Source organism: Miscanthus floridulus, chromosome 16 (assembly GCF_019320115.1).
Source record: "Miscanthus floridulus cultivar M001 chromosome 16, ASM1932011v1, whole genome shotgun sequence".
Classification (NCBI taxonomy): domain Eukaryota; kingdom Viridiplantae; phylum Streptophyta; class Magnoliopsida; order Poales; family Poaceae; genus Miscanthus; species Miscanthus floridulus.
In genome coordinates, this window is record NC_089595.1 from 120,521,111 (window position 1) to 120,544,836 (window position 23,726).

The 23,726-nt window shown below is 46.3% G+C and overlaps 1 protein-coding gene across 3 annotated transcripts; it reads left to right on the forward strand.

Annotated features, from left to right (window-relative positions):
* The first annotated feature begins 68 nt into the window (after positions 1-68).
* Positions 69-23,517, forward strand: LOC136514432 (cleavage stimulation factor subunit 77). Of its 3 annotated transcripts, XM_066508391.1 has the most exons (23): positions 69-423; positions 527-610; positions 687-749; positions 829-938; positions 1,077-1,177; positions 1,267-1,328; positions 1,431-1,571; positions 2,629-2,757; positions 3,609-3,655; positions 4,216-4,279; positions 5,124-5,244; positions 18,142-18,200; positions 18,286-18,354; positions 18,437-18,577; positions 19,478-19,542; positions 20,075-20,171; positions 20,484-20,543; positions 21,113-21,259; positions 22,152-22,218; positions 22,302-22,391; positions 22,635-22,745; positions 22,869-23,045; positions 23,139-23,517. In XM_066508391.1, exons 1-23 carry the CDS (start codon positions 412-414, stop codon positions 23,345-23,347), a joined length of 2,226 nt encoding a protein of 741 aa, XP_066364488.1. In that variant the 5' UTR covers positions 69-411; the 3' UTR covers positions 23,348-23,517. The 3 variants fall into 3 exon arrangements, with proteins under 3 accessions (XP_066364488.1, XP_066364489.1, XP_066364490.1); XM_066508392.1 differs by lacking the exon at positions 2,629-2,757; XM_066508393.1 differs by lacking the exon at positions 69-423 and having other exon boundaries at positions 552-610; positions 672-749.
* Positions 23,518-23,726: the final 209 nt, after the last annotated feature.

Here is a 23,726-nt window from a genome sequence, read left to right on the forward strand (position 1 = left end):
TCGTTAAATAGTCACTCCTCCTTTTTCCGAGCCAGCACTGCAGGCCCTATCTCATGAACCGCCCCAGCAACAGCTGTGATCGGGCCGGCCCATATGGCCTCTTCGTTGTCCCTCGTCTCGTTCATCTATCTATGTCGTCTTCAACCTCCGGACTCCTCCCTCTCTCTTTCTCCGACCGCGGTTAACTGGTCTGTGGTCTCCGTCTACTGCTACTGCTAGGTGAGGGACGGAAGCAGGCGACTGAGCAGGTTAGATTTGGTTTGTGGCCGCTCGCTACCCCTTCAATCCGCCAGACCGGCGCTTCAGCATTAGCAGCCCTATTCGCTATTCCCTCCCCTCCATTCCTCTCCCTCACTCAAGCGGGAGCAGTCAAGTCAATCCCCACCGGTTCGACAGTTGCCCAATAGCGAGATGCTCGAAGAGGCAAGTACCTCAGCTTATTCCTCCCTCCCTCCCTCCCTCCTTACAGTTAGGGCCTGGCCTTCTAATCGTTCTACTGAATCTCTTTCGTGGTGGTTGGGTGCAGAATTCCGGAGGAGACGCCGGCCATGGCGATGGCGGCGACATCTACAACGTCCGGGCCGCCGAGATCCTCGCCAACGAGGCCCTCGTCAGTCCTCTGCTCTCAACTCTGCCCTACTCACGTCAACTAAATACCCAACCCAATCCAGTTCTATTGATTTCAGCTGCTCCCCATCAATGAAGCCGCCCCAATCTACGAGAAGCTGCTCGCCACTTTCCCCACGGCTGTCAGTATACTTTCCCTTGACCCCTTTCACTGTTCCTCATTGTTTATGCCAAAGTACTGACACATAATTCCATGCCCAGGCCAAATACTGGAAGCAGTATGTCGAAGCCTACATGGCCACTAACAACGACGAAGCCACCAAGCAGATTTTCAGCAGATGCCTGCTCAACTGCCTTCACATTAGTCTATGGTCCATCCTGAACTCACTCGCACCATATCGACCTTGCACACGCACGCACACGCTTTAGCTGAGTTGGCGTGCACGAATTTCCGCTCTTCTACATGCACATTGAATCATTGATTCGGGTTGGGTGCTTGTAACTTGCAGGCGCTGTTACATAAACTTTATCAGGAGAATAAACGATAAAAGAGGCTCTGAGGGTCTTGATGAGACAAAAAAGGCTTTTGATTTCATGCTCAACTATGTTGGTAAGCAGAGGATTCTCATTCCAAGCATTGTCTGATGATGAAGCCACTTTCGGTGTAGAGTGTACTAATAATAAGCTTTAAATCTCGAGGGAATGATGCTGCTTCTGGCCCTGTTTGGATGGAGTATATTAATCTCCTCAAGTCCATGCCGGTCTGTTGTGCTCCTTATTTCCTGTTCTGTTCCCCATTTTAACATTATGGCCTTACATGTGTGGTTGCATTCTGGGTCATTGCTGACTTGCAAACTCTTTAGGCTGTGACGCCCCATGAAGAGTCGCATCGCATGACTACTGTTCGTAAAGTGTACCAGAAGGCAATTTTAATCCCAACTAATCATGTAGAGCAGCTTTGGAAGGATTATGAGAACTTCGAGAATTCTGTTAGCCGCACCTTGGTAATTGGAATTTCTCTTTGGATTTTTATTTTTTCTGCAAAGAAGCATGCGAATAAGTCTATAAGTTGTGTTGGAAAAAATGGTTCTTATATGCTTTCTGGTTGTTTTACATACAAGGGGATATCCCTTGGTGTATGTTGTTCGCTGATGATGTAGTGTTAGTGGACGAAAGCCAGGCGGGAGTAAATAGGAAACTAGAGTTATGGCGGCAGACCCTTGAATCTAAAAGTTTTAGATTGAGTAGAACTAAATCGAATACATGAGATGCGACTTTGACGGAACTGCACAGGAGGAGGGAGATGTGAGTTTGGATGGTCAAGTAGTGCGTAATAAGGATACCTTTCGGTATCTGGGATCAATGCTACAGAGGGATGGAGATATTGATGCGGACGTTAGCCATAGAATTAAAGCAGGGTGGATCAAGTGGCGACAAGCTTCTGGCATTCTCAGTGATAAGAGGGTACCACAAAAGCTAAAAGGCAAGTTTTATAGAACGATGATTAGACCGGCTATGTTGTATGGAGCAGAATGTTGGCCTACAAAGATTCGACATGTTCAACAACTGAATGTTGCAGAAATACATATGTTGCGATGGATTTGTGGTCACACAAGAATGGACTGAGTTCGGAACGATGATATACGTGATCGCCTAGAGGTAGCACCAATTGAAGAAAAACTTGTTCAACATCGGTTGAGGTGGTTTGGCCATGTCCAAAGAAGACCTCCAGAGGCACCAGTGCATTGTGGAGTCCTAAGCCAAGCTAATAATATGAGGAGAGGTAGAGGAAGACCGAAATTGATATGGGGGGAGGCAATAAAAAGAGATTTGAAAGCTTGGGATATACCTAGAGATCTATGTTTGAATAGGAGTGCTTGGAAAGCAGCTATTGAAGTGCCTGAATCGTGACTTGGTGCTCTTGGTGGGTTTCAACTCTAGCCTACCCTAATTTGCTTGGGACTGAAAGGCTATGTTGTTGTTGTTGTTAAATTTGACCTGCCTTTGTTTCATAGTTCGTACAATCATACTCAAGCTGATGATTAACTATGCACGTTCTAGGCGAAAGGTTTGTTATCTGAATATCAACCAAAGTTTAACAGTGCTAAAGCTGTATATAGAGAGCGAAAAAAGTTCATTGATGATATCGATTGGAATGTGCTGGCCACTCCCCCTACAGGCTCTTACAAGGTAAACCATTTCTTAGGTCCTAATGTTGCCCCCCTACAGTCTCTTACAAGGTAAGCCATTTCTTAGGTCCTAATGTTGATTCATACGACTTGACTAGGTATGGTGCAAATCCATAAATATTGTCTTCAAGAATGGCTTTTTTATGGATAATTATTTGTAGCCTACCCTACTTGGGACTAAGGGCTTTGTTTTTGTTGTATGGATGATTTATTGCCATGTCTCAGTTTGAAATATGTTTTACCATATTCCTAATATATATTTTTTACTTTTATATGCTCCCATGTTGGTGGCTCTTGTTGTGTTTAATCTCTAGCGGTCTAGCCTACCCCAATCTACTTCATTGTATTGTGCTGCTGTTTCTATTGTTTCATCTCGAAGGTTTTCGCCCCTAAAAAGATAACTTAAATTGTATGCATTCCAGAATTTGGTAACTGCTTAGAAGTTGCAACCTGTATAGCTACCTAGTTGAAGTCCATTCAGAATCCATCTGTTTAATCTGGAAGCAGAGGTTTTTTTTTTTGGGCCAGTTTGATATGCATCTAATGGATTGCTTTTTGTGTTTTTTCTTGCCTTGAGTTTTGGCTAATACCTCTCATTAAGTTTAGGCATTTGTGTTTTGCCTGCATTAGGTTTAGGCCATTGCTGTCATATTGAACTTAATAGGGATACAAATGCGCTTCCTTATAAAGTGCAATTTCTTATTCATTTACTGATCTTGCTTTGGATTATTAACTTTTCCTGACTTTTTTTCAATATTGGAAAAATATGTTCATTTTCTTTTCAGTGTGTTAGGTCAAACGTCAAAGTGACTAGTATTTGACTGGCTGGTAACTTGTTAATTTATTTCACAGGAAGAGCAACAGTGTATGGCATGGAAAAGACTCTTGGTATTTGAAAAGTAAGTAAACATCTGTGCTACACATGCTATGTTGCCATGAGTGAAAAAGCACACATGATTTTTTTTTCTGCACTTAATTTCATTTTATAAAGGGCCATAACAGCTTAATTCTTCATATTCTTTGTTTTGTGTTTTGAGTCTTCTTAGACTCCTTTTCTTCTTAATATAATGATACGCAACTCTCCTGTGTGTTCGAGAAAAAAAATTCTTCATATTCTTTTACCTTCGCTTGACACAAATAATTCCCTAGTTTATTTTTTTATGTGGATCTTTTGGGAGCTGTTTTATGTGGAATTTAAATAGTATGACTTCAAGTACAATTGATGATCCCTTCTGAACTTAGGCGTAGAATTTCTGTTTTTTATGTTTTACTGTAAGTGGTAACTTGTCTTTATGCTTTGCGATCTGTATATACCTTTTTTCTGTTTATGGTCATTATGTGAGGGCAAATTATGTATTAAACCGTTAATTTAAACTTGCCCAGTTTTCACTTGTCGTCACCTCCATATAAGATTAGTCCTTACATTTCTGATAACTGCAAGAGTTCTGTTTCTCTATAGGGGGAACCCTCAAAGGATTGATGCTACAACAGCTAATAGGCGTGTCACCTTTACTTACGAGCAAGTAAGCCCATTTCTATCTGTATACTTAGATGCTAGAGGCGCCTGAATGAGATGACGTTCCTTATCATTCTTTTATTTATCTCTAGTCAGACAGTCTTATACATAGTGATCTTATTTTGAGATGTGTAAATACCATGTGTTCATATTCTGCTCATATACTGTTATGACTAAATATTATAGGTGAGAGTTTGTATTTTCATCCCAACTCGTCTCTTTCTTTTCTTGTACAAACGCTCAGTACTCCTTTGTTTTATTTAACGAAACAGCTTACACTGTGAGTCTGAGAGGAACTCCTAGACGATTTATGGTCAAAAAGGGGAAAAAACATCTTGTATGTGCTATTACTTTATGGAATTCAGATTTGCTATGCTGTTCGTGCTTTTATTGTTGTTTATCCAAGACAATGAAAAACACTGAAATTGCTATCTGGGCTATTTTACCTTGTACATTTCTCTTACCTTAAATGTTTGGGAAAATGGTGTTCTTGCCCCTTACACAGATGTGCAATTGTGATTTTGCCCTCGTTTTTCTGACTTTGTGATTTTGCCCTTAACTGTTCACAAGTCAACGTGATTTTGCCCCTGGTTTTTCTGTTGACCAGGGGCAAAATCGCGTTGACTTGTGAACAGTTAAGGGCAAAATCACAAAGTTAGAAAAACGAGGGCAAAATCACAATTGCACATCAAAGTAGGGGCAAGAACCCCCTTTGCCCCTAAATGTTTTAACCCCGAGTCCTGAATTGACCAGTTTTTTTTTTTTCCATTGCACAGTGAAACATATAGAGTTTGTAAATGATCAATGGACCATATGCATTTGCTGTAATTTTCACATTTCTTGTTTTCCAGTGCCTGATGTATCTATATCATCATCCTGATATATGGTACGATTATGCTATGTGGCATGCGAAGAATGGTTCTATGGATTCTGCATCAAAAATATTTCAGCGAGCTCTAAAAGCAATCCCTGGTAATCTTTTAGAATTCTTTTGATCAATTCATTTATGGATATTTGTTCCACTAGTCAATGTACTAGTTTGGAAGTGTATATAGTATTCTGATTGGTCTACCAAAAAAACTCAGAACATGCTCTGAGGATGTGGATATATGTTGTTGGAATAAAAAGCAAAAACATACTTTTAATAAGGTTTCTCTGCTCTCAAGAGGGTTGTTTTGCACCTTTACCTGGTATAATTAAATGACTGCTTTAAGTAAATTTCGTAGACAAATTGGAATCCCTGAGATACATGTCCAGAGGTAGATGTGTGTATGTAGGGGGGGGGGGGGGGGGGGCTGCCACTGGGATATGATATCTTTGGGAAGGTTATTTAAGTGCTGCATATTTTCTAGGAGGTTATTTAACTCCACTAGTCTATGTACCAAAGATGTGAGGGTCATGCCCTGAGGATACATGTTCCAAGGCAGCTACCATTTCATTCTCTACCCTAAAGAGCAGTGAGCCAGTGATTGTGGGTCCTCCAGATCAAATGTGGTTGCGACTTGAGAGGTCTACATGTAAGAACTTGGTCACAGGTCAAGTTACATTCTTGAATCCTTGATCAAGATGATACATGAACATTGTTTTACATTCGACTAATTGACCATATGGATGAACTCAAAAGCCGGTGCAGTCGATGTGACTATTTGACCTGTTTACTCCGAATTTTGAGTCAAAGAGTCTTTGCTCTCACAGGATTTTGGGTTCCCGATCCCCTACAAATCCCCATATGAATCCTGCAGTCTGAATAGTTCACCTTTGTCTAGCCTTTATGCATTCAACAAAGAACACTGGCATATGAGTTCTTTGCATGAGTGCCAGTATATTGAAATATAATATATTTCTATTTCTATTATTTTGATAGGAAATTGGGAATCCATGTGTACTGGACCATGATCTTATATTAAACGTTGCTACTGGTTTACTCTCTTTTTTCATCTCTAGCTACGACAACTTGGCTTGGAACAAAAGGCTTTGTTATTTTTGTAGCAAATGTATTTTTGCATGAGAGGTTTATTAATCCATTTCATGGTTAAAGTTGTTAAGACTTGAGTAAGAATTTGCTCAGATTGCTATGCATTTCTTGACAACTACTAAGTAATAACCTGTTGAAGTAGTTGTCTTGTTCACTCTCAACTTGTGGGGGGTATAACCCCAGGTACCCACGGCAATGGACATGGGCCGCACCGCCAGGGGAGGCTCAGCCCATAAGATCAAGGCCTACGGTGCCCAGTTCTAGTCGGCGTGCACCGCAAGACAATCAGAAGACATATTGGCGATGAAAGAAGATCTTTTCGGATATGATAGATATCGTATTCCTTGTAAATACTTACCATATAACCGAATAGATCTAGGCCTAGACCGATTTGTAACCCTACCCCCAGACTATATAAGGTGGGTAGGGACCCCCTCGAATTCATCTCATATTCAATACAATCCAACAAAGACACAAGACGTAGGGTATTACGTCGATCAGACGGCCCGAACCTATCTAAATCGCTGTCCCTGCGCCTTGTGTCACCATCCGGTTCCTATTACGCGCACCTCCACTGATCATCTACTACCGTGGGTATACCTCTCGGTAGACTGTCGACCAGATTTCGTCGACAGTGGCGCGCCAGGTAGGGGGTATGCTTGTTGATTCTATGGCCAACCGAATGGTTACTTTCCCGAGCTCCATGGCCTTTCCCGAGCCGGGCCAGATCTTCACGGTCGGATCCATGACTTGGGTCATCGGCCCTGACGGCTGCGGGGAAATCATGGAGGCGGTGCAGGATCACCCTGCGCCGATCGTGCCAACATCTACTACGACATCTCTGATCCCGACGTCTCGCCGTTGGGTTAGGAGATCCATCAACAATAACGATCTGATCGAAGCTATCGATCGGGTCACGGACCGCTTAGCGGAATGTAAGCTCCTCGTGGATTCGGTCTTTAGATCGATCTAGAGCGAGCGACGAACCTCTTGCACTCCAAGGTCACCATGCCACTAACGCCGAGCGCCCCGCTCGTGCACGCCGTCCGAAATGGCAAGATGAAGATTTGATGATCACAGCAACTCCGGAAGGGCGTACCGTTCAACGCCGACCACTCCCCGCTCCAACAGAGAGCATGCCGAGGCCCTATACTTTTGGGCTAGTGGGTGCAGATCCGATCTGTCAGGACGCCGTGCACCATCTTTTCGCCGACCATGTTGAGTGGAGCCACGTCAACAACCTCTATCAGATCGACTTCCTTGAGGCCGACCAACCTGCGCCAATGATAAACATGGTGTAAATCCGAACAGATCTTTCGGATGACACGCTCCATACAATCCTGGAGGAAAAGCCCCGAGCCATACTCCGAGGTCTCTACCAGCGCCTACCCACCTTTCCCTCCAGGCTTTGGGAGAGAGCTCTTCCTGGTTAGCCACGATAGCGTCGCTATCGATGGAGAGACCAGTGTCCAGCGCCGTGAACGTGAAACCAGGAACGCCGATCGCCAGCGGCGTCGCAATGAAGAAGACGCCGTCCAAGCTACCGGAGGTGACCCGTCGCATCTCGCTCGTGATCTCCAACAGGAGTTCCTCATGGTGGACAACCAGCAAGTGGAGCAGACGCCGAGCGCCAATCTGGCTGTGGCCACCCACGAGTTGGCTCGACTCCCGCCAATGCCGGAGGTACTCAAGATTCAAGCACTGCTTAAAGCAGCTCAGGTCCAAGTCAACGACATCCGGAACCCAGCTCCGTCTTATTCGACAGCAACCGCACGTAGTCGTAACCCCCGTAGTTTTCGCCGTGATGGGGGGAGTCGTTACCATAGCGGCCAGATCGTCCAAGGGGGGGCCAGGGGCAATGTCGCCATTAATCCCGGATCACAAGGACCACGAAATCAGCGACCAGCTTGTAACGCCAACCAGGAGGTTAATCAACCTGTGCGCGGTGACGCCCGCGACCGCATCAACGCCAATCTCGATGCCCGCTATCGCATCGAGAACAGTCGTGCCCAGCGACATCGGGCAGAACTCCAACGCCGACAGGAGTACGACGACCAACACGGCGACCCCATCGGCCTCCGACCACTCCCCGCTATCGAGCCGACGGGACCTCGCCCCTTCACAGCAAAGCTGCGAGCTGTACAGTGGCCCGCAGGCTTCAAGATCTTCGGGTCGATCTCTACGACGGCAAGGCTAATCCCGAGCAGTGGATGCAGCTCTACGAGATCGCTGTACGTGCCGCCGGGGGAAACAACGACGTAATGGCAAATTATTTGCCTGTCATGCTCTCCCAGACAGCCAACAATTGGCTTATAGGCCTAAGGGAGGATTCCATCGAATCTTGGGATGATCTCAAGAAAGTCTTCGTCGAGAATTACATGGCAACGTGCCAGCAGCCTGGCACGAAATATGATATGGAGAAACTCCATCAGACCTCTGGGGAACCTCTGCGAAGCTACATTAGGCGCTTCTCCGAAACAAGGAACACCATCCCCAACATTGGGGACAGCAAGGCCATCTCTGCTTTCACCAGAGGACTCCATCACCATCAGGAGCTGCGCTCCAAACTTTACCGCAAGAGGCCCCAGACCATCGGCGAACTCCTCAAGGTTGCAAACTCATACGCAGATCCGAGGAAGTTGATCGGCAGTTCAAGGACGACGTTGCTCATGCTTACCGCTCGCATCGCCACCCACATCGTGATGATGATCGCCGCGAAGAACGACGTTATGAAGATCGCAACAGGTGTTACGACGATCGCGAACGCCAGCATAATGATCGGCCAGAGGGATCGAGGACTGCACAACCACGTCGCCGCCGACCGGAAAACTTCATCAACAACGTAGAGCAGCCACGCGTTAAGCGCAATTTTAATGCTGCCTACGAAAAGCTCCTTGACGGTCTGTGCCCAATTCACAAGAACAGCAAGCACACCATGCGGCAATGCTATGGCATGGCCAAAGCTTTCCGCGATGAACAGCAGAAACGGCAGACGCGCAAGGACGACGAGTCCGATGACGGCAAGGAGGAGGAGCGTCCTAAGGATGCACGACTTGCTTTCCAAGATGCCAACAAGACGGTCGCCACAATCTTCAGAGGATGCGCCGCCTCCAAGAGCAAACGCCAGCAGAAGCTCACCGCTCGGCAGGTCATGTCGATCACCAAGTACGACATGGTCAACAACAACAACAACAAAGCCTTTAAGTCCCAAACAAGTTGGGGCGATCCCAAATATTTGGACTGGTCGGAGCATCCTATCACATTCAGTAGGGCCGACCAGTGGGCAGATATCCCATACCCTGGGCGTTTTCCACTCGTGCTGGATCCAACCATCCGCAACGTGCGGTTCAAGAAGGTCCTCATTGACGGTGGGAGTGCCCTCAATATCCTCTTCGCTGGAGCCCTAACTGAGTTAGGCCTCACAAAGGACGATCTCGTCCATGTTGATTCTCCATTTTTGGGTATTGTACCTGGCAAAGCGTCCCAACCTTTGGGGCAGATCACCTTGCCAGTCCAGTTTGGCAGCGCCAACCACTTCCGTACTGAGTACGTGAATTTCTTTGTGGCAGATTTCGACACCACCACGTCATCCTTGGCCGACCAGCTGTTGCTAAGTTCATGGCCGTGCCCCATTATGTATATCTGGTGTTGAAGATTCCAACGGAGCAGGGCGTCCTCACCCTGCGCGCCAACGTCTCCACCGCCTACGAATGCGAAAGAGGACTCGCCATTGCCGAAGCGATGGACTTCTCGGCCAGAATGGAGGCTTGCATCGCCGATTCTAAGGTCCATACATATAAAAGCTATGACCCGACCAGTGTCATATAGGCTCTGCGATCAAGATGGCGTCGACACCCCTAAATCATGGCGCATTGAACACCTTAGGCGTTTCTATTCTTGAGACATTCTACTAAAGATATGTACCTTTTTTTACGTATTTCAATAGTAATTATATCTGTGACGTTTTCTCCATTTGTTTTCCATAATTTTTCTCAAGTTACTTATTTCTCCATACTAAACATTTTTAAGATGACATATACTATCACCCTTCGATTCGCCGACCAGCCACGTTCTCCTTAGCGTTATCCAGAAGAAGTCCTGTTCTCGGTCTAGCACCTAAACGTGCAAGGGCAATAGTGCTCTGCGTCATTGGCAGTCGGTAGTGGCTCCTCGGCGATAGCTATATTCCTAAGCGCGCACAGGAGCTAAGCTCTTAACGCCATGGGGTGTGGAATAGCTGGGCAGATAACAAGATAAAGGACTAACAATGTGTCGGTGTTTTCGGACCACCGACGAGTAAATTTGTATTTGTGCGTCTGGTTCGGATGGTGTGCTCGGAGGACACAAGGGTTTATACTGGTTCGGGCGGAACGTCTCTACGTCCAGTTTGTTGCTGCTCGTGTTACTGACACTTGGTTTGCAGTAGGGGTTACAAACAGGCGAGAGAGAGAAATGATCCCAAGTCTCTGGTGAAAGGAATGAACGGGTGCTGAGAGCTCAATCGCTGCTCAGCCGTGTGCTGGTGTCGTGCTCTTGTGTTTTTATCTCGTGGTTCGGTCTTGTGCCGATCTGAATCCCCCTTTTCATGGGGTGCCAAGCTTTCCCTTTTATAGGCGAAGGGAGAGCACGGGTTACAACGGAGGAAAAGGAGAAGAACCAGAGAGAGAAGAAGGCTTCCAGGATCGCCGGGTCCTTCCTCTTCATGCGGGTCCTGATGACCCTGTAGACGTCAACAGGGATGGCTCCACGTCGCGGCCCTATTTGTCACTGACGCCATGCGCAGGCGTCGTCTGACGGTCATGACGTTCCATCTCATCCCGGCGGACGTCGTGGTGAACTGATGCGCCTGTCAGCGTTCGTACGAGTGTTAGGCAGCGGTACGCCAGACGCTGTTCTTGATGTGAATCCTCAGGTATGGCCCGTCATGGCCTCGGGTTACATCGAGTCGTGCCCGTCTCTTCCCTGGTGTCAGAGTTTTGACCCAGGCCCATACGCCTGGACCTGGAGTGGTTGGCGGCGATATGGGTCCCCGTCAGGCGAGACGGAGCCCGCGACCCTTCGAGGTCGGGCGAGATGGAGCCTGCGACCTTTGGGGGGCGGACGAGACGGAGCCCGCGGCCTCGGGGTCGGGCGAGACGGAAAGTGCGTCCTGGGGGTTGGGCGAGACAGAGCCCGCGGCCTCGGGGTCGGGCGAGACAGAGCCCGTGGCCTTGGACGAGACCCCCGCGGCCTCGGGGTCGGGCGAGACGGAGCCCGCGACCCTTGGGGGTCGGACGAGATGGAGCACGCACCCAAGGGTCGGGCGAGACGGAGCCCGCGGCCTTGGGCGAGACCCTCGCAGCCTCAGGGTCGGGCGAGACAGAAACTGCGTCCTTGGGGTCAGGCGAGACATGTTAATACGTCTTGCTCTGTCCGGGGGAGTCAGTGTGGGCGCTAACTCTCTTGCTTTGGGTTTCCTTAATATCGATACCCGACACAATGCATTGTTAATATTAAATATTAACATTTCGCACATCTTAAACATAATGTTTCATACATAGCCGTTCGGCATAACGCAGATAAATTTGTTACATGTCATCATGGTTGAGGATCAGCATCGCCGAACAGATCCAAGTCGTCTGCCAGCTTGCCGAATCAGACACCTCCTCCAGCGCGGTGATTTGCTCGTCGCTTAGATTTCGGGCAAAGCCATCATCGATTCATTTGAGCTTCACCGAGGGGTAGAATGACCAGACAACCGCCGGTGCATGGCCCGCAGCAGAACAAGCGACGCCACGAGCGTAATGCTTGAAGTTCTCCAGTGCCGACCTGCACCTCTCCACGATGACATCTGACTGCGGTCGCCTGTCGAGCTCCGGCAACTGTGGGTCGATGAGGTGCAGCACGGGCTTTATCCCGTCGGTCATGGCCTTCATCGTCCTCTTTACTGGCCTCCAGCCGGAGCATGAAGTCGCGGAACTGCGCCTGACTATTGGCTCGGATCACTGCAGACAAGGAGGGCAATCGTCTTAAAAACTTTCTCGTAGCAAGATGAGTATTAACATGAAGAATAACTCACGTTGCAGTTCGTCGGCAAGTCGTTTTTCCGCCATCCGAGCTTCATCCATTTGTTTCTCCACTAGCGCTGTGGCTTCCCGCGCTAGCAGAGCTTGAGTCTCCGCCTCCGCCTAGGCGTCACGCGCCAAGCGCGTTTTGGTTTCCGCCTCCACCTTGGCAGCACGCGCCAAACCTGCTTCGGCCTCCGCCTGCCTCAGAGCTTTAACAAGCTCTACACCAATAAAAGATTTCAGTTAGCATGGGCAAACTGAAGATATGAAAGCAATACACCGAAGGGCCTGAGGCCTTACTTTTTTCTCGACTTACACCATCGCCTAGCTGATTCTTCAGCTCCCAGTTCTCTGCTTCAAGTTGAGTCTTTTCTGCTCGCAGCTTATCCTGGTCGACGTGTGCTCCAGCCAGCATCTTCTCCAGAGTCTTCACAGACTTGCGTAACCTCTGGTTTTCGGCAACCGACGGAGCCACCTGTTCTAGCTGGCGTCTGCAGCTCTCGGAGATCATTACCTCCTGCGGTGACCAGCAGTTAACAGGCATAATCTGCAATCTCAATTGGTTGCGCAGACTGACTTACTTCAATTTGGCCACACACCGACGCTAGTCCAGCCCTGAGCTTCTTCACCTGCTCGCTCGCCTCCTCGTCCTCCACCACCTCCATCGTATCTCCGCGGCATATGAAGGTCCACAAAAGCCGAGGAGGAGGATCCCAGGTATTTGGCGCTTCACGCTCAATTTCTTCAATCACCTCGGGGGACTCCCTCGCCTGTCTCGGCGCTCGGCCGGCTCGTGGTCAGACGGAGGGGATAAGTTCCATCCGTGGCGTCCGAGGCTGGGGACTGGCCCTTGGCTCTGGGTGACTGCTCGGCTCGGCAGCAACATCTTCGTTCATTCACTCCGGATGCTTGGGGACTTCGTCTTGGGGACCAACCTGGTCTGCAGGTGCCTCTCGTGTTTCTTCTGGCTGTCCCGCCTCAGCACCCTGAGCAGCGACTGTCGCGGCACTTGGCTCGGCCGCCCGCCGAGCAGCGCTGACGTCAACTGAGTGAAGCTCCTCGGCCGATGTTTCCCTGCAACATGATGTCTTATCATAAGATACTTCCACACTGGTTTTGCTTGGACTAAGTCTAGAGCAGAAACATTTACTCGTTGGACCGCCTGCGTGCAGCTCTGAATGGCCGGGGCTTTTTGGAGCTCCCCTGCCCTCCAGTTGCCGATACAAATCTTGAGAACACCGGAGGCGGCCGTTTCGCCTCCGGTGCTTCTGTCCTCGCCGTGGTGGCCCTCTCGGCCGAAGCCTCTCGTCTAGGCTCGGGGACTTCGCCCCGAGCGGATCTCTGGCCGGCGGCGCTTTGGGCTAGCCGGTCGGAGGCTTTGGCGGTCGGTGCCAGAGCGGCCATCCGCGCAGCTCGCCGCTGCAGCGTCTCGCCTGCGTCTTCATCATCGTCCGACCAGTCCACGACGACTTGTCTGCTGGCCGGAGGCTCTCTCATCGAGATTTCACCCTTGGGTGCTGGTGGATTGTTCGGTTTCTTCTTCGCCGGCTCTTCTAAGGCCGGCTCTTTCCCATGCGGCGGCTGCCGACGCCTGGGAGGTTTCTCCGCCATGTCCTCGGATGAGGACGACGAACTACGTTCCGTTGGCGGAACGGCAGGAGCCTGGGTCGGACGGGCATCTACGCCCTTCGGCCAGGTGCCATCCGGCACGTCGGAGACATACACAGCACGATCCTGCCCACAAGTTTTCAAGAAGACATTTTAACATCGTCAAGATTTGACATTATAAGAACTTCAAATAGTACACTCTTACCCGTGGTGGTGGATTCGTGATGTTGTATGCCCTCTGCTGCCCCAAATTGTTTAGTTGGGTGTTAGTTGAAAAAGCTCCAGGGGCCGAGCATAGGCGACGTCCGAACTTATCCTCTCAGGGGCTTCCCGCGCGGTATCTTCATCATCTGTGTATTCATACGCAGGGTGAACTCTCTCCTTGCTCGGCTGAATCCGGCGGCAAACGAAGTTGATGGCTACACCAACTTCGTTAAGATTGTTTCGCATCTGACCCAGAATCTGCAGAAGCTCAGCGACCTGGGTCATCTCACCATTCGGTCTTGCCGACCAGTTTGCGCTTGGCAGTGCTAAGTGGTCTATTTCGGCAGACAGGCTTGTTTCAACATTTCTAATATAAAACCACTTAGCATTTCATCATTTCAACGACGTGTTAAGAGGCACTTGTATGTATTCTCTAACCATTCCATCCCTCAGCTGCAGATAAACACCGCCGACCACTTTGGGGGACCCAGATCCAGAAAAGGGTTTGAGATAGTAGAAATAGCGAAAAAGATTGAAGTGCGGAGCGATTTCGATGAACGCTTCGCACAGGTTAATGAAGAGGGAGATATGAAAGATACTGTTGGGATGGAGATGGCACAGGCTAATGCCGTAGTAACCAAGAAGTTTTCGTAGGAAAGGATGCGCAGGGATCCCAAATCCGTGAACAAAATAAGCCGCGAATACGACGAGCTCGCTGGTATCGGGGGTCGGGAACGGTTCACCTGCAGCGGGCGCCATCTGGTGGTTGCTTGATCGTGCAGGACGCCTTCGAACACCATTCCTTCCAGGATCTTCTGGGTGGTCGTAGATTTGACCCACTCCTGGTCACGGTGGACCTCGCCGGTACTCTCCGCCACCTCCCTCCTTGGCTTCTTCGGGCTCGAGCGGCCGCGTTTCTTCCCGCCCTTCGCCATGGATCGGATTTGATTCGATTTGGCTGTGATTTCGATTGCGGAGATGCTGCGGTTGCGGCTATAGCAGTGTGCGAGAAGGCGAAGCACCGAGTACTCTGCGGTTGCGAGGAAGGTGTGCTAATACGGAATGAGGAGAGTGCGCCGCCGCGGGTGGATTGAAACAGTTCGACCCCGACCCTTTATCTTCAGGGTTTTTGGGAAACCGCGCTGACCCCGCCGCGTTGTTCGCCCCCCTCTGCAATATTTGCGCCACCTCCTTCGCGCCCCTCCAACTTCTCCGTCAATTGTTATCTGGGCCGGTATAATGGGCCCCAAGGTATACTGAACGTTTAAGCCTGCTTCGTCGGTTTACATCTCCATATTTCGCCATGGTCTCCAAATTTCTCCACGGTTTCCAAATTTCGCCAGTCTCCATATTTCGCCACGGTCTCCTAATTTCTCCACGGTCTGCAATTTTCGCCACGATCTCCAAATTTCGCCACGGTCTCCAAATTTCTCCACGGTCTCCAATTTTCTCCACGGTCTCCATATTTCGCCATGATCTTCATATTTTTCCATGGTCTCCAAATTTCTCCACGGTCTCCATATTTCGCCACGATCTTCATATTTCGCCACGGTCTCCAATTTCTGCCACGATCTCCATATTTCGTCACGGTCTTCAAATTTCTCCACGGTCTCCATATTTCGCCACAGTCTCTAAATTTCGCCACGGTCTCCAAATTTCTCCACGGTCTCTAATTTTCGCCACAATCTCTATATTTCGCCACGGTCTCTAAATTTCTCCACGGCATAGTGCTAAGCACTCTCCATGTTCTCCAAATCTCTCCATGTCCTCCAATTTCGCCATGGTATAGTGCTAAGCACTCTCCAAAATCCGCCATGGTTAATTTCTAAGTATTCTCTCCATTTTTAAGTGCTCAGTACTCTCCAAATTTTACTTCTATGTCCAGTGCTAACCACGGGATTTTGTTCTTTATACAAATATGAATAAACTCCAAATAAACATAAACTGCTCTGCAGGATATAAAATTCATCGATACATTGCTCCTGATAAACTCCGCTCTGTTTTCTTCATCATCGACTTCATATATTTTATTTTTAAATCACGTACTACCCGTCCTACATATTTATATTGCAGGATCATCGTCTGGGTGGTCGCACCATCTGGCCTTCGGATTTCTCTGCCGATCAACTGGTCGGACCACTAGGTTCATGACTTCGTCGCCGACCAGTTGGTTGGACCGTTCGGCATTCACTTCTACTCAGTGCTCACTTCGCCGCCGATCAGTTGTTTGGGCTGCTCGGTACTTGATTCTTCACCAACCAACTGGTCGGATTGTTTGTCGCTTCATAGTCAGTTACGCTGGGGGCTCGCCAGCTAAGCTAGGGTCTTCGTCTGCCAATTCGCTTGTTGGCTTACTACGTTTTGCCAACGTTGCATGTTATGTGTGATATCAAGGTTTTTCATGTTGTCTAGATCAGGGTGCTGATCTTGAGCGGCACGTCAGGGGCTTTGATAAGTATATCTATCGCAGCAATCCTGTGCTAAGCACTTTCCGTTTTCTCCATGTTTTACTGCTCGATATTATCGAGTTTTACTCCACACGCCCGGTGCTAAGCACGGGGACTTCGTCCTCTACACTTAATTCTTTGATCCTGCTACAAGATGCAACTCTATCTTACAGCAGGCTCGGGAACTAAGTGTGTACACTTCACCTAGCGCTGAGTGTAATTTTCACAGCTAAGCTGAGAATATATTATTTGATCTCAATATTAATAATGTTTTTGATCCTGCTATAAGATGTTTCTCTATCTTACAGTAGGCTCGGGGACTAAGTGTGTACACTTCACCCTGCGGTGAGTGTACTGTTTTTTCTCCTTACTGGTTTTCAGCTAAGCCGGGGACTAGTTGTGTGCTCGGCTAAGCTAGGAGTTGGTTATTCTAACTAAGTGATCGTTGATATTCTTTGATCCTGACACCAGGTGTCTTCTTCACCTACTGTCAGATTCGGGGACTACAATGTATACATTGCACCTAGCGGTGCATGTATCGATACTAACATTCTCTTTGACTAAGTCAAGGATGATGATCATCTGACTTCGCCAACGAAGCCTAAGTGTGTACACTTCACCAAAGGTAGAGATTTTTTTAAATTTTAAACTTGAGCTCGTTACATCCTTCTGGCAAGCCTTACTTGGCTAAGTCCGAGATCTGCGTACCAGTTAAACTGGTTGGCTTCGACTGGTCGGATTACCAGTTAAACTGGTCGGCACTACATTTTGTTGTTTGGATTACCAGTTAAACTGGTCGGATTACCAGATTAACTGTCTGACTCCAAGTTAAACTGCTCGGACTTGCTCAAGACGACGTTGCTCAACGGATACAAGGCGCTCGGGGATTAGCTGTGGGGGTTATAACCCTAGGTACCCACGGCAATGGACATGGGCCGCACCGCCAGGGGAGGCACAACCCATAAGATCAAGGCCTACGGTGCCCAGTTCTGGTCGGCGTGCACTGCAAGGTAATCAGAAGACATCTTGGTGATGAAGATCTTTTCGGATATGATAGATATCGTATTCCTTGTAAATACTTATCATATAACTGAATAGATCTAGGCTGAGACCGATTTGTAACCCTACCCCCCAGACTATATAAGGCGGGTAGAGACCCCTCGAATTCATCTCATATTAAATACAATCCAACAAAGACACACGACGTAGGGTATTACATCAATCAGACGGCCCGAACCTGTCTAAATCGCTGTCCCTGCGCCTTGTGTCACCATCCGGTTCCTATTACGCGCACCTCCACCGATTATCTACTACCGTGGGTATACCCCTCGGTAGACTGCTGACCAGATTTCGTCGACACAACTGTACTACTGGAGTACTGGTGGCATCATTAGTTCTTTAGTCTTTATCATGTTGAGTATGGTACAGATATCTAACTAAGAATGTAGAATAGTCCTTAGTTCTTAATTCTAATCATGTTGCATGCTTGCGTTGAGGAGACCTGTGATTTTTTTATTCATTTCGAGTTACATTGTTATGTCTAGAGCAGCATTCCTGGCTTAATTTGACCCATGAAATTCTCTTTTAGATTCTGAAGTACTTAAGTATGCCTTTGCTGAAATGGAAGAGTCCAGAGGGGCAATACAGGTCCATGAGCTTCCCTTGAACACTGACAAACTATAATATCCCTTACACCGCCAATCCTATTTTCTCATATACGCTTTCTGTGCAGACTGCTAAGACAATATACGAATCTCTTCTCGGTGAAAATGCTAGTGTGACCTCACTTGCAAATATTCAGGTGAGCTGCCATTACTTTTGATGTACCTATATTTTTTTGTTGAGCGCTTTGTGACAAATTTCACTGTGGTTTCCTACTGTAGTTTATTCGGTTTCTAAGGAGAACTGAAGGCATTGAAGCAGCTCGTAAGTACTTTTTGGATGCTCGGAAGTCACCAAGCTGCACTTATCATTTGTATGTTGCTTATGCTACAATGGCATTCTGCGTTGACAAGGATGCAAAGGTTGTGAAAGTGATGACATCTATGCGTTTTTTCTCCTTCTATTTTTCACAGGTCCCAATGTTTTGGTAGTGAAGACAATTAGAAATAAATAAAATGTCTAAGTTTCATAGGGTCTATGATGTAGCATTAAGCTCAAGTTTCAAATATCATCACAAAATCAGATCATATACCACCTATAGATTCACATTGTAGCATCTTTCACTATTAGTATTCATGTTTGGAACCTTGAATCAGGTAATCTGACATGTCAGCTACAAAGCTTTCATGTCCTTTCTGTGTGGTTACATAAAGTGCAACGTTTTTTTAATCTGGACAGTCGTGTGTGTTATGGGTCATGCAAAGAAGATTAGATCGCATCCTATGCTAGTATTTTTTGGTCTATTCAGTTCCATGCAATCCATTTTAAGCTTCATGAATTTGACAAAGATCATCAGTGAATTGAAACCTGCCTAGAGCGGTGAAGTTTGGTTTTAATAAACCAATGCTGGTGCACTGACATTTTCCACTGGCATTACATCCGGTTTTTATTTACTTTTTTCTTGAAGCAAATAGGCCCGAGTGTTTTTCATAAAGTTGCAAGTGTTGCAAAGAAAATTAATCAATATTTTTTTCCTCGATGACACAGGAGACCTGCGTATCATTTCATTAAGAAAAAGATTCAAATGGGAGAGGCTAGAGTCGTCCCACCCAAGCAGAACCCACACACAGCAAAAAGATTACAGACATGCCACAAAAAAATTAATACTAGTTTAATTAACATTTTTATACTGAGTCCCAGTTCTGAAGACTGAACATTTGTACTATAGTCTATATACATATTGCACCTTGCTTTCATTTCTTCCTTCGGTTCTAAAGTTAAGTCTTTGTATTTTGTAACATATTCTAAGTATTCTCTTATAGGTGGCACAAAGTGTTTTTGAAGCAGGTTTAAAGAGATTTATGCATGAGCCAGGATACATCCTTGAGTAAGTTTAATTGGCTCATTGATAATTTTCCTGCCTAAAATATTCTTGTTGCTTCTCTCAAGCGATAGACGAAGTCTATGATAAATTTGTGAAAGTCATCTCACTCCTTCCCTATGGCTCGCACTTCATGATACGTGGAGGAAGAAAACATCTTTCCCAATTTCTTTGTTCAATTCTGAACAAAAAAGAAAAGGAAGAAAGGGATTTATGGGGACTGTACTGCCTTTATATCTCTTAGTATATATTGTAGGAATAATTAAACGATTCCTTACAACAGTCTGGCACATTTACGTCCTCACAAATAATGATCCTTGTAGTCATAACCGTAGAATAGATCCTAATCGAAATGCATACATTTGGTTCATACGCTATTGGTATGGTAAGAAGAGATGAATTGTGTTTTAAACTGCTTGTTCCACTTATGAATATTCGTGCCATCTTATATTTGTATATTGGCTATTGAGAAGGGTTCACACTTGCTGTCACATTATAGTCAATTCGGTGGATTATTGAAACTGATGCTATTATTCAGATACGCGGACTTCCTGTGTCGTTTAAATGACGACAGAAATGTACGTGCTTTGTTTGAGAGGGCACTGAGCTTACTTCCTCCTGAGGAATCCACAGAGGTAAGACTTTTATTTTACTTCCTTCTTTCAGCATTACTTTGCATTTTCCGTGATCTTAATCAGCACTGAAGTCTGCTTTGACAGTAGCAATAGCAACAGTAGATCATAATTTGACTATTTCCACCTTTTTTGTGGAATCCTTAGTTGATTTGGGAACTATGTAGCCATGTTCTTGGATATTTGTTAGAGGTGCAAAATGCAAATAGATAGGTATGGTACCGTACAAGGTAGTTAACATCTGTCTGTAATTATCGAATGCATTCATCTACCTCTTTGTTATCTGAACTAATGGATGTCTCTATTCTCATGTAGGTATGGAGACGATTTGCTCAATTTGAGCAGATCTACGGGGATTTATCAAGCATGCTTAAGGTACAAGGCTCTAAATTAGTTTTGTAATCGTGCAGAGTGCATGTTAAGCTTGTCATGCCAATGAATGATGCTATTTTTTTTGGAGTACACGCTCGTGGTTTAAATTGATTTGTTCTCTGTATCTGTGATTTGGATGTACCATCAGTGGTGTACCTTATTCACATTGTAAGTGTCCCCCAAATGAATTGCATTAGGACCATAGTAACCATTTGTAGTTTACGAAAAAGTGTTGGACAGGTACAGTAGAGAACTTTTTTTGTTTGAAACGGCGGTACAGTAGAGAACATTAATTTGTATTGTATGGTTCAATTAGCCTTTTGCTCTTTACTTTTCCAAACTGTTACAGGATCAGTTGCACTTTTGTTGCTAAGTATGTGTTTGTGTGTTTCATACTGCTTTCTCAATAACATTTCCACTTCCTTCTCATCTCTCAGTGTTCCCTTCTGACTCCTGATCTCTTTTTTACAGTTTTTTTCTTCATGTTTGTGACTCTTATAAATATTTTCATATTTTCCCTGGAGAACTACAAATTTTACATGTATTATACGTAAAATTTGTGTTTTCCTCAGGTTGAACAAAGAAGGAAATCTTCTAGGACATCAGAAGATGTCCTATCTGCATCGGAAAACACTCTTCATGACATAGTTTCTCGATACAGTTATATGGATCTCTGGCCATGCTCATCAAAAGAATTGGATTATCTAGCGAGACAAGAGGTCTGCACTATCCAACTTTATACATTAAGCTTGTGTGATCTATTCATATGTGATTGTGTTTGAGTTCCTGTGTGACAGTGAAGTTAGCGTGCTAAATGACCTAATTAAGCTATCTGCTTTCAAGTCTGAGCTCCGGGTTAAATTTACACCACAAGCTAAACTATCTAAGTAAATATTTTACTGATCTTTCCAAGTCAGATGTGCAATCTTTAAAAGATGTGAGCACTGAGTGAAATCTGTCTGTTTGGATTAAGTTCTTGATAAAAACTTGAATATAAAAGTTTGCCTGTATGTGTGGCCTCAGCAGTGATTCTGCAAGCTGCTTGCAACAATCAGATGGTACAGACTAGTAAATCCAGGTGATAGATTTCATGTGCTTCCATAAATAAAAAAATATTAGTGTATATTTCATATACCAATAATATGATACAACATGGATGTGACCCTTAAATTTTCTGTTAATTTGGTTAAGAAAGGTAGTATGTTTTCCTGCGTGATATTTTTGGTGCAGTTTTTGTACAGAGTTACTGAAAAGCCTCACGCTTTCTTAACATGGTCTATTTGGAACCACCGTAACAGATGTGTGTCTGATGGGATTCAACCTAGTCTTAATAGGGTTTTAGCTGTAGTTAAGGATGAACTACACCTCTGGAGTCTGGCCAGAGCTCGAGGAGTTTCCCATCTCCTTGCTCTAGAGCCAGCCAATGGGTGAGTTCTCCTGCTAGTGGTCAAGGGTCAGGTCTTTGTCTAGAAAGAGACGGATTGTGCCTTTTGAAGTGTGTTGGGGGTGTGTATGGTGTTGTAAGGGGTTTCTAAACCCCCCCGTATTTCTTCTTAACATTATGATGCACAGCTGTCCTGCATGTTTGAGAAAAAAAAATTACTATTGCAGTGGCTAGCGAAAAACATTGTTAAGAAGGTTGACAAATCAGCTATGCTAAATAGCGGTAGCATGCTAGGTAAGCCGCTTACTTATGGTGGATGTCTTAATAAACATGATATATGGGAAAGTTGCTGAGTGTGTTTACTATCTCTGGCTCAGACAAAGGTGCTGCAGGATTTAGTGCGAGTGCCAAAGTTGTTCGTCCTGAGACTTCTCAAATGATCATTTATGATCCAAGACAGATGAAAGGTATTCGTATGGAAGAATTTTACAGTATTTCAAAAATTTCACGTTTGAGCTCATTTCTTGACCGATAAGCAGGACCCCATTCATTTTTGTGTTTTAGATATATTTAGCCATTTTATTTGCAGTCTAGGAAGGGGAAGGGGAAGGGGAATTCAGTTTGTGGTGTAATTGGTCATGGGACATTGCTGTTTAGTTTCCCCCTTGGCTGGCAAGCAGAGTGGAAAATCACTGTGGATTCTTGGACAGGCCCAGAGTTTGCAGCAACTAGCAGTGGGTACACGAAGGAGGTTGAAGACATGCTCAAAGTGCTATCGCCGTCGGTGGTGTCCTTTATTAAGAATTTGCCTGCTATTGAAGGTATTCACCCCTCTCACTTCGGGCACGTAATTGATATGGGCCGTTGAGGGCTTCTATTTGCAAGACACGAACGACCGAATGGTCAGTTTTGAGTTGATGCTGAAAATATGAGCATCTTGGCAGGACCATCGCCGGATATTGATGTGGTGCTCAGCGTGCTGCTGCAGAGCACATTGCCAGTTGCACAGAGTGCTGGGAAAGCAGGTGGTGTGAGTGAGCTCTCAGGCGTTGGAAAAGCGGGACTAAACCAGAATGGATCTGTTCATAGACCTCCAAGGGAGAGAAGGAAGGACGTGGAAAGTAAGTAATACAATATCTCTGTTGCTGTTTCTGTCGGTGTGATAAAATGGAACATGAGGTAATCTATATGATATGCAACGGAATGGAACACAGGGCAAGGGGTGCAGGAGGAAGAGGATGCGTCAACGGTGCAGAGCAGGGCAGCTGTGCCACGAGACATCTTCAGGCTTCGGCAGATTCAGAGGAGCCGTGGCCTGGGGGTTGGTGGTGCTGCCGCCGCTTCGCAGTCTGGGTCCTCGGCATTTTCCTTCTCCGGCGGTGGAAGCGCCTTCTCTGGGGATCACTCAGCCAGCACAGATTAGTAATTTATTTATGGTGGAATATATCAGCTGTATCATTATTTAGCATCTGCATTTCAGAATTTACATTATTGTAGGGTGATGTAAGAAGCAAACGAAACTGTTGGTGCTAAGCTTTGTGATAGAATGGGCACCTGTGACTAGACCATAAAAGTCTGATGTGTTGTTTCTTCTATCGTTGATATCGTTTCTGCTAACAGCTAACTGTTGGTCCTCGGGCGGTGCTGAGGATGCCGAGGACGATGAATGAAAGCACAATCAAAGAGAACTTGTCCAGTTGCTTTTCGTTTGAAGGTCTGGCTCGCCAGAGAAAGATTTATGGGTTTTTGGGTAGCCTGCGTAAGCAAGGCGTTTGATTTGTTTTGCTCCTAGTGCTAGATAG